This window comes from Akebia trifoliata, chromosome 9, assembly GCF_017979445.1.
Source record: "Akebia trifoliata isolate Shusen 1 chromosome 9, ASM1797944v1, whole genome shotgun sequence".
In the NCBI taxonomy this organism is placed as follows: Eukaryota; Viridiplantae; Streptophyta; class Magnoliopsida; order Ranunculales; family Lardizabalaceae; genus Akebia; species Akebia trifoliata.
In genome coordinates, this window is record NC_141383.1 from 26,240,556 (window position 1) to 26,252,180 (window position 11,625).

At 32.8% G+C, this 11,625-nt stretch overlaps 1 protein-coding gene across 2 annotated transcripts; it reads right to left on the bottom strand.

Moving 5' to 3' along the window:
- Nucleotides 1-1,992: 1,992 nt before the first annotated feature.
- LOC147395077 (transcription initiation factor IIB) lies at nucleotides 1,993-7,749 on the bottom strand. Of its 2 annotated transcripts, none has more exons than XM_086453962.1 (7): nucleotides 7,340-7,749; nucleotides 6,363-6,387; nucleotides 4,138-4,267; nucleotides 3,924-4,054; nucleotides 3,717-3,805; nucleotides 2,524-2,600; nucleotides 1,993-2,413 (listed from the first exon to the last, which is right to left on the bottom strand). In XM_086453962.1, exons 1-7 carry the CDS (start codon nucleotides 7,681-7,683, stop codon nucleotides 2,280-2,282), a joined length of 930 nt encoding a protein of 309 aa, XP_086310088.1. In that variant the 5' UTR covers nucleotides 7,684-7,749; the 3' UTR covers nucleotides 1,993-2,279. The 2 variants fall into 2 exon arrangements, with proteins under 2 accessions (XP_086310088.1, XP_086310087.1); XM_086453961.1 differs by having other exon boundaries at nucleotides 7,331-7,748.
- Nucleotides 7,750-11,625: the final 3,876 nt, after the last annotated feature.

Below are 11,625 nucleotides of genomic sequence, written 5' to 3' on the forward strand. Positions count from 1 at the left end.
TTTTGACAAAAGTTCCCCAAAAAATTAGACTTATGAAAATTTTGCATCTGTAGAAATATACATGTATAATTAAAATCCATATATCTACTGTATTCCAATTAACATATCATAACGAATATACATCACTTTAAAAAAAATATAACTATAATTACAATTCAAAAGAACATATAAATGAACAATGCATCTCATATCAATTAACAGTTTGTCCACGTCATAAACATTAATTCTCACTTTCTAAACATATACATATAAATAGACACAATACACATGATTCTAATATATACAAAGAAGTCCAAAATTACATAAAATAATTTCACTAAATTCAAATGTCAATTCACATATAACAGAAGTAATGTTCATATTTGAAATTATAAGTTTTCTACCTTCGCAGTTGGGTTTTACGCATCCTTACGACATTAAAATGATTTTTTTATCTAATTTCTTCGACGATTCAACAAAATAATCTGGTGACTAAGTAGATTTCAATGTCGTAGATATTTTGTTATTTAGTGTTGGATTTTAATTCACGTTTAAAACATGTTTAATTCTCAATCAAATGTAATGTATATGGATCCACTAACAAAATCCACTCGTCTCTATTTTTATTTCTTTTCTCGTAGATACGATTAAACATCAACTTATATTATATAATATAATAATAATTTTATTTATATTAATTACATCTCACCCCTTTAACACTTTAATAATTTCAAATCTATCTTTCTTATATAAATAATTATAATTAAGCCCAATTTTTATAAAAATAATTTATTTTAATATTTTAATAATATAAAAATAATTATTAAATATTTTTTTTTTTTTTTTTCTTCGTTATGTTCCTTACATTATATCAATTCAAATTGTGTATCTTAGATTTTCAAAATTCATCATCGATTTTTTTCTATTAACCAAAATACCCTTTATGACCTTTTTCTTATAAAATTAATATTTTCGTAACTTATCCTATTAAATTCAGATTTAAGCATATTGACAATCTAAACTATGTTTTTTGATGATTTTGAACTCAATGATGACGTCCATTTAACTAAAAGAGCTTTCTATAAAATTTTGAATTTTATCTACTTTGACTAAATGTTCTAATTATTCAATCATAATCATGATAAGGTTCCCTGAATTATACATTTTATTTATCAAATTCACCTTCTTACAAATCCTTACTTTAGATCGACAATGTTAAAATTTATTTTAATATTTTTATTCTAAACTAAATAGGAAAGCAAATCTATATAATTGACTTAACTCCTCGATATACGTAATAAATTTTCACGGCGTTACACAACTTGTCTCCTATGTAAGTCTTAGTGTCTGTATCATGTGTGGCTTCAAAATTTCTCTTTTTTATGTTTCTCCTATGTAATCATCATTTTTGAATAACTTAGAACTACCGAGATGTTGGGTAATCATATTTATTTTCATAGAATTTGGTTCATTCAGTTTTTCTATCTTTCAATTGAAATTGGAATTTCAAAATTTGTTGATCATGTTGGATGAAAGCTTCCTGAAGGCTAATTTTTTTTGGTTCATGCACAAGCCCCATCTAGTCTGGCAATGTGCACATCCTTGTGTACACCACATGCATACCTAAGCGCTATTCCTCGATGGACTCTTCATATTTGATTGAAACATTCCATATGGAAATTTGTTCAGCATTTTTTGGAGTGCTATATGATTTGAGGCATGTTAATCAAATTAAAAGGAATTTTGTTAAAACGTTTGGTAATGCTTCATGGGGCTGAATCATGAACAATTAAGGAATAATATGTTCAGGTGGATGAGAATGAGAATGTTGAGGTGGATGATAAAATACTACGAACAGATAAATTTATAATCTCTTTCGTAAAAATTTGTAATTTTAATAGCTTATTAAATGTATGATTGTGGGAAATGGTGGCTCACCCAATGTCGATTCCTTGGATGAGCAGTCGTAACAAACTGTTATAAACATATTTAATAACAATGTTTGGTAAGATCTGAGAAAAAACATCCATTAAGCATTGTTGGGTTTTCCAGCCAGAGTTCCCTTGAACATGACAGGTATCACTTGTTGATCCCAGAACGGGAACAAAAGGTGGAAGAGATACAAGTGAAAAGGAGAAATTCATCAAGGACTGAACATGTTAATGGGGATAAACAAAAAAAAGAAACGATGATGTTGACACTAGCTTCAGAGGTCCCTATATCTCCATTGCAGCAGCAGCAGCTTCACTGAAGATTTTGAACATTATGCAAGATAGGCGGGCAGTTTTATCTATGTTAGTCTATGGGCTGCAAAGGTTGCGAAGGTCCTCCTCCTTTGCAAATGAGCTCGGTATCAGCCTTGAAGCATATTGGTAGAGATCCTTGTAGGAGTTCCGGATGGTGCCTTCTGCCACTCCAGTAGCAAGCGAAATATCTGCAACCCATTCAAACAAAATGATGTATTATGAAAGTGCACCTGGAGAGAGAGAGAGAGCAAGAGAGAAAGAGAGAAAGAGAGATGACAATATATAAAATTCGCCGAACCTCTGAGAAGTTTTTTTTCATCCGACAACTGGGTTATCATGTAAATGACAGCTGCAGCAATAGAGATGGGGCTCCTCCTGCGAAAAACATGATTATGAGTAGTCCTCACAACAGAACTATTTGAGATTATGAAAGAATAAATATATGATGTGCCATAGGAGGTAAGGTTACGATTTCTTAGTGGAAATAAAGAAATAGATAGTGTTTCATAGTGCCATACAGTATAAAACCTCAGAATTCCTTGTGTCTATGTCCAAGTCTACATGCAATGAGGGAATGAACCATGTAATGGAGGACCCGTCAGAATCCCAACCAACTGATAAATGGGCATTTGATTGAAGAGTAATGATAATCTGACACCCCCACGTGGCATACTCAAAATACTCTCCTAACATGGAATGTGCCAGAACCATAGATTTTCTTTCATCGGGATACACAACTGCACAGATTTATGGGGATGTGCAGTTGTGCATCCCGAGGCATAAAGTCTATGGTTCTAGCACATGTCACGTCAGGAGAGTATTTTGAGTATGCCACTTGGGGGAGTCAGATTATCACAACTCTTGATTGAAAGATCCAAACAATACATTAATAATTGGTTAAGTTACGATCATCCAATCATGTATCAAAAAATAAAAATAAATAAATTGATCATACAGTCAGGTTACTTTTCATCAGCAGCACCAACATGTCTCCTATGCTGCAGTATACAACACTGCTCTTGAGAAACCTCTACCTACTTCAAGGATCATCAAGAAGTTCTAGACTTGCAAACATCAAGGGCATGGCATGGTAGTGCAAGTTTGTTAACAAGCGAGATGATCAAGAAATGTCGATAGGTTAAACATGGAGATAGTTCAACATGATTTTCTCACCAAATTGGGTGAGTATCACGTCAGATGAGTTTAGGACTCCTTGATACTCGGTATGAAAGGTTTGATAGTTTCCTAACATGGACATGGAATATACTTTAAAGATGTCCAATGGACAGATTATTTCTAGGGCGTTTATAAATTACGGTCTTCAGTTTGTCACACATAAAAGTGAACCATGAGCAACAAACATATATACGCAATAAGAAGAGAGTAAATTCTAGAAAGTTTGTAGGAGGAAAAAATACTAAATAAGGCACTAATTTCAAAAGAAGAGTTCAATAAACAACTGCCCATCCATATGTTCCAAAAGTTGAATACCTTATATCAAGCTCTTCCGACTTTTGGACTGCTTCTTGGGCAGCTTTAACGGCTGCATTGGTCATACCAAGATGGGAACAGAAGCGTCTCTGTAAATTAAGATGAAGGACAAATCAGACTCCATGATAGTACAAGAGTTGGCAAATTTCAAACTGCAAATATTAGATATGAAAAGTTAAAGCAGCAGCTTTACTTCACTAAACTCACCAGAAAATCTCCAGCATGTATAGTTCCCATCTCCATGGATTGACCCATCTCTACCTCCAGCTGTTTCACTATGTACTCTTTTGCCCGTCCAATCTCCTTTTTTGTAGCTCCATTGGCAACGGAGCAAATTTCTAATTCAAAGTGATGAGTTCAGGGCAGGCTCATACACGAAAATAAAGCAGGAAGCATCCATGTGTAAGAGCTTAAGTTGTACCCTTTACAGTACGAGGCCTGTCCTCTTGCCGACAAGCAATGTAAAGACAAGCAGCCAAAATTGCATCTTGATTTCTTCCTCTAATGGACTTCAGATCTTCTACCTTTTTGTATATCTCATTTGCTCGGTCCTTTAAAGGAAATTTTGGAAGAAAAAAAAAATCATCATCATCACCAAGGAAACAGCAAGAAAACATGTAGTATACAAACTTGGAAACCAGGACGTCTTATGGATGCACAAGAACCACGTAAACAATCCTCTTATAAACAAAGGGTGTCAATATAAATGGCCAACAAGCTCTGGCAGTTATGGAATTGAACAAAGCAATTATGGAGAAAACACTCATAGTCTGCCTTTATCCTTGGAAGAATAGTCACCAAGTCGGGTTCGGGAAAAAGTCAAAAAAAAAAAAAAAAACGAAAAAATGGGGAAAAATCGAAATAGTGTTAAGACTATATTTTTTTCTACTAAGTGATGTTATCATTTATATCATCAAATCCTATTTTAAACTTAAGAATAAATAGTCTTTGAAAAAACCCTTTTAAAATAGCGTGTCCAGGAAAAGAAAAAAAAATCACATTTTTTTTGTTTAAATTGCGACTTTTTCAAATGTCGTCAGTCTTTAAAATTGCGATTTAAACACGATTTTTTGAAAAAGTTGGCGACTTTGGTGACTATGCTTGAAAGATACCTGACGAGAACATGTCTCCATATCTTGATGGAATCAATCCCACCATAGAAGTCTACCTAGTTGGTTAGGTTCTACCAATGAAATAAATAATTGAACATGCACAAAAAGGAAGGAAAAATTCGCCTCCAATAGGCATAATTTAACTAGCTTATGCAAATGTCAGGAATTCAACACACCTCAAAAACAAATTTAAAAAGAATCCAAATGCTACAGAAATTACCAAAATGTTGAATATAAGCAACTGCAAATTATTCCATTAACTAATAGCATTTTTAGAAGATATACAGCTAAAGGAAAATCTATTGGGTATTGAGGAACTGCTAAAATGGTAAGACATAGGCCTTGATGGATAAATATTAGGGAAAATTACTAAAAGGGGGTTAAATATTTTAATAGTTACAAAAAAGAATATATTTTTTCAAAAATTACCAAAAACAAATTAAGTAGCTGGACAGTCCAGCGTTTTAATGTGTTAAAATACATTGCTTTACCAAAAATGCCCTTGGAATAGTTAAAACGCTGGACTGGCAGTGTTTTAATACCTTGCTTTAACACCCCCAGCAATTTAGCTCGTTTTGGGTAATTTTTGAAAAAATAGCTTCTTTTTTATAAATATTAAAATATTTAACTCTCTTTTAGTATTTTTTCCTAAATATTAAGAAAAAAATTCTTTAGTCACATAAACAGATAAGTGCTTATACACAAATTAGAAAACTAACCAATTGAATAGTCTTCCAAAGATCACGACCTATGTATCCTGGATTTTTACCAAAAACCAAAAGTTCCATATGATGAAGTTTTCATGATAAAACAGATGCAAATAACTACCAGATGCAAGCATAAAGGGGAACAATTAACATCAGATTTGAAATAAATAACTTCAAGAATAAATGGATCCACTTTTGGCCTCTTAGACCACAACAGGCTTCATGCCCTCCTAGAGGATTAGTTAGCACAAAATAGGTGTTGCCGACCAGATAAAATTATTCATTGCACACGCATCCCAAAAAAGGGTAAGTATTTTTATTATTTTGTGTGTGTGTGTGTGTGGGACAAGTAAAGTGCTCCTAGAAGATGAGAATTGTTTCTAGCAAAATCATTTTACTTCATGCAAATAGCAACACTAACACAGTCATGGATCATGAAAACCAGAGTATTCTCATTTGAACCATGTCATTTCATAGTTTCGATGATAGTACCACTAATTACAAACTCATCCTTCATTGGCATAATAAGTGCAATATAGGCAAAAAACAACCATAGTTTTGATGAAATGTAAATAACATAATCCCATGAATGCACAGTCCAATTCATACATGTATGCATGTATGTTCAACTGATGTATAATTGATATATTTTACATGCTAATGCATTTTGCGCCAAAATTATATTCTTAGAATGTGGTTTCCATCATTCATACTCTTTAGGAGCAAGGGCAATGATTCAATGCAAAAGGGGGTAAGTCTAGAAACATAGATATTTGATATAATAATGTTCCCGATTACAAGCACCACAAACTAGTTGAAAGGCTCACCTTGATAGTGGCAACAAGGCCCAACCTGAAACACAATGTCATTGGATCAATAGATTTGCAAGTACTCCAGTATATGAAAATTAAAAGAATTACGAAGATTAAATATGAATCAATATTATCGAGTTAAGTACCATAAATCTATTTGAAAAAAACACAATTGTGGGACCAACTCCAGCTGCTAGCTATAGTGGAGTGGGGTCTACACTACCCCCACTTTATTGCCTTTCCTCTTCACCCCCTTCAACTTTATTGGCTTTTCTCTCCTCCTCCCCTAACCCTCATTTTTCAATAATGTCCCTCAAATTATATTATCTTTCCTCTTTTACCCCTTTAACCCCAAAGGATGCCCATGCCATAGGCACGGGCAAACTCTATATATGCACATAATGGTTTAGGGTATAAAGGCCTTTGATCAAGGACAATCACTCTACAACTCAAAGTCCAAGAGTGACAAATATGTGAGATGGTTGTTGTTCTTTAATGACAAATTTATAAACCAGCTAACAATTTAAAAACTAAGATTGTAGAATTCAATGGGTCGAAAGATTATTATTTCCAACGGAAATTTCCCATTTTTAATCCATTACAATGGTATTCATAATCTTGATGAATTAAAGGTGCCACCTTTCTAAGTTGGTTAAAGTCTATGAGTGTCGATACCACAATCTCGGTTCAAAACCTGCCTTCATATACTAATTACTGACCATTAATCTCACTTGCCTAACAGTTTGAAGTAGAAAGACCTACCATACAATCTTGACCGTTGTTTATTTTTCTTAAAATTCATAAAATGCAAACTTTCCATGCCCGTACACACACAATAAACCCATAATTTGGGTACTTATAATATGGCAAATTGATTCCACCCAATTTTTCTCATATAAAAAACAAATAAAAATGAAATTAGGTCACAAACAGATCAAATTCAACATATAAGCGAATCAGACAGGAAACGAAACACGAGATACCTATCGGACATTGTGGTGATGGTTTTGAAAGCTTGAATGAGGGATCTATCAGGGTTAGATCCTCGATTCTGCCATCGACCAAGCGAAGAAGACAAGAAATCACCAGAAGCACCATTAGGTTTAGAGATTACAGTGGAAAGACCTCCATCGGTAAGAAGAGGATTAGTAGGACCACCGACTCGGACTGGATCATTATCACCTGACTCATTTGCGAAGGTTCTCCACTCGGAAGTTTCGTCGATTGAGTGAGCCTCGAGAACGAGTCCACACTCGTAACAGACCGTGTCACCTGCCGAGTGGTCGAACACCACTTCTGTGCTTTTCTTGCAGTCCGGGCAGAAGGTGTCCGCCATTTTTAACTCTCTCTCTCTCTCTCTGTGACTTTGTGTGGTTTGCTTTGGTTTGGTTCGTTTATGGTGAGGCGAGTCGTTGGTTTTTCGTTTATATCAACAGGTAGACAGTGGACTTTGTGTGTCTGTAACTGTCACCAATGAGTTGTGCCACGTGGTACATTTTTATTGGATACTAATAATTTTAATTTTTTAGACAAATCCCCCCAACTTTGGATGATTCTTCGAGATACCCCTATCTTTTCATGATGACACATCCTTGGACCATGATCTTCTCTTATAACCTTATACGATTACGATCCTCTGAGAGTAACTCCGACATACTTGAGCTCTGCATCCCCTCCTAAATACCACATTGGAGGGTTCGAGAACATTGTAGGAATGCATATCTCTTCAATATCCAAACTAAATCTCTATAATGGAATGCAGGGGTGGAATCAAGATTTTTTCCATGTGAGGGTAACTAAGAGTAAAAAAAAATTTGTGGGAGAGAATTAAGAGTGAAAAAAGATAAAGTTGTTGGGTAATTAAAAGTGGGAAGGGCATTTTTTTTTTATCTGTTGCAATTCGCAAATAACTCGCTAATTCATAGACTTTGAAAATTCTTGTGGGGACAAATGCCCCCACTATAAATCTGCCCCTAATGGAATGCCTAGTATTTATGCAGAGTCTAGTTCCATTAGTCTTCGGACCTCGTGTAGTCTCCTAACCCCACTTGCACAAAAAAAATATCTATGATAAATTCTTAATTATGACTCTTTAAGGGGATTTGAATTCAAGACCTCCACTTCCTCGTGTGTGGTTCTTAATAACTTAAATGCAATTTCTAACTAATTTATTGAAGGTTTTGTGGATTTTCGTTTTTTTATACTTATTCATTATCATCTCTTATTTTTCACTTTCAACCCATCTTAACTTTTTGTTAAAATCAATTTATTTTTCTATCTAAAATCCATAGCTTTTGCTTCCCAAAAAATCTAATTCTGCATTCAAAGAATGAAATAGATAAGTTTTAAACTTTGAAGATAAAATAGGGATGGAGATTGAAAATGGAACCACTTAAAGTCAATTTTTATTAATTTCTCATAAAGGACCAAAGCCAAGGAACATGTCATCATCTTGGAAAGAAAGGATATGTCAACTGTTAAGAAGATAAAGGATTATGTCAATATCATCAGATAGTTTTAACTTTTAAATAAGTTTTATTTTTTATTTTTTTAAATATGCTGAAAACTTCTCAAAATGAAATGCCACGTGGCATACTTTTTTTTTTTTTTGTGTGTGTGTGATATAAGGCTTATCCCTTGTATATATCCACACTACACATCAACATCATTGACTACTCCAAACCAGGAATTCAACTATTTTACAGCTCTAGGATTTATCAACCATTTTGATTTTTACTATAGATATCAAACATCCATATATTAAGCTGGCACTAAAGATTGTGACAGCTGGTGGTTCTTTAGGACATCTTTAATTATTTGTACAATTTTTGGCAAAAATATATTTAATTTTGACATATTTTGCTTCCAAGCACTCCATCATTGGATGATCATCGAGATTCAAATGCTTCCTCTTTATGATCATCTAATCAATTCTACCTTTTTGGGGGGAATTAATGGAATAATAATTGTGATCCTTTCAATGTTTTCATGATATAATGGGGTATACGAGTTTAATCCATTTTGAAAAGTTGTTATGAAACGCTCAGATTGATAGAGAGTACGATGGGATGGGAGTGAGAGAAGTCTTTTAATTTTTATTAGTAAACTTATTTTTAATGAGTTTAGTGATTCTGTGTTAATGGGATTTGATCTCGAGCTTTTAATATCATCACCCAAAGACTTTAACCAACTAAACTAAGTGGTAACTGTAAGTAGGGCTGGCAAGGGATCGATTCGAAATCAAATCAATATTGGTGAGGATCAGTACCACGCCAATATTGATCTAAAATTTTTAAAACATGTACCTGATCCAATCAGATTAATGAATATATAAATTGAATCCAATATGTTTCATTTCATCTTTAATCCAAAATTGATCCGATCCAAACACATGTGTTGTTTTTAAATTATCAAAGTTCAAAAAATCAATATATATATATAATTATAAAAAAAAAATATATTTTTCAACTACAAATATAAAGGGAAACCAAAAAGACTAAAATGTTTTTTTTTTTTTTTTTTATGTATTTAATTATATGAAATTAAGAATAATAAAAAAAATTGTTTAGATCAGATTTTTTATTGTGGATTGGGATACAGTCGAATCCGATCTAAAATTGTTTTGGGTTTAAGATTTCAATATGAAAATCTGATTTTTCAAAAAAAAAAAATTCTGAAACAAGCCAATTCAAACATCGGATATATTTCTAATCATTGTAAGTCATACCTGCAATAGGGGGCATGTTCTAATTCATTGAACTTCTAGTTGCTATGTTGTGATAGGACCAATCAAAAGTATTTTCAAGTGACAACTAAAAGGTAGGTTAAGTGATTTTGTTAACTCCTTTCAACGGTCAAGTGGCACTCCTACGTAGAAAAAAAAACTCTTGGATTGAATCGAACCCCACTTCTCAACATTATGAAATTTACTCATGTATTTCTCTCTTAGATGGGAGAAAACATACATCTAAGGAAGAATATAATGTTTGTACATTTTTTTTTTAATTATCGTAAATATGTTTAAGACCACCCTAGTCTAAATTGGTGGCCATTAGTCATTTAAATCTTTCCTTTACTTCTCTTCGTTGTTTTTAATCGATTTAATATATTTTTTTCAATCTTCATCATCTTTTTCAAGTTCACTCTCACCTATGTTCTCCTATTTTATTATTCCTCTTCTTAAGGTTTGTTTTTATTCCTATTGGCACCCCAACTTTTATTTATTACATCCCAATTTCTTAAATTATTTATCACACCCCAATTAAAAATTATGACATGCTTTCTAAACATTACAAAGGTCTGGCACAAATAATAATCTCAACATCACCAAACATTATAGCACTCTATCAAATAATTCTAGTAGTTGTATTACAATCATGATTAGGTTCGTATAAAATCATAAACCTAAAAAATAGAAGAAAAAATGGCTCGGTGAGTAAAACTTTTTAACTTATCCCACTCCTTAAAACCACGCAAAATACCATAAATCTCTCATAACCCTCTTCAGGGTCATCCTTGATGAAGACCTAGCCTCAATTTAACTCTCGTGACATCCATTTGCGCCATTTAACAACTTACCCACACACAATCCCATACAAGTCCTTGTTGACAATTTTGAATAAGTAGATAAGCTCATCATCTATTACATTATTTGTTTTCAAGGATTTTGACAAGAGATTAAAGACAAGTATGTCAATCTTTTTAACATGTCATAATTTTTCATTAGTCATCAGGTTGACTTGCGTCTCAAACAACATTTTAATCAATTGAGTTGATTCAAAACTTGACTGAGCCAATTAAATTTCAAGTTAATTTAGCCAATAACACGTTTGAGCCAACTCAATGGATGATCAACTTGATAATGAATTGAGCCAGACTACAAACTAGGCCAAGTTATTGCTTTATAATTAATATATATATATTTGAAAATAGAAATAAACATAAGTCCTAATAGTAAAAAATTCAAACTTTTTAAAATATAGAGATTTTATTGACACACCAACTTTTACCAAGAACATCCCAAGATCTGTTGTAATGGGTGAATCTTCATTTCGTGTGTTGAATATAATGAAATTTTGGTTTTAGTGCACTGTTCATTTTAATTCTCAAAACATGCTTTTTAAAGTGAATTCATTACTTTTATAATCTATGAATTCATGATAAAATACCAACGATTTTGCTTTATCAACTATCTCGTCGATAATTTATCAATGAATTCGTTAATTATGAATGTGACTAATTCACTAGAAAAGCATGTTTTGAGAATAAAAATGAATAG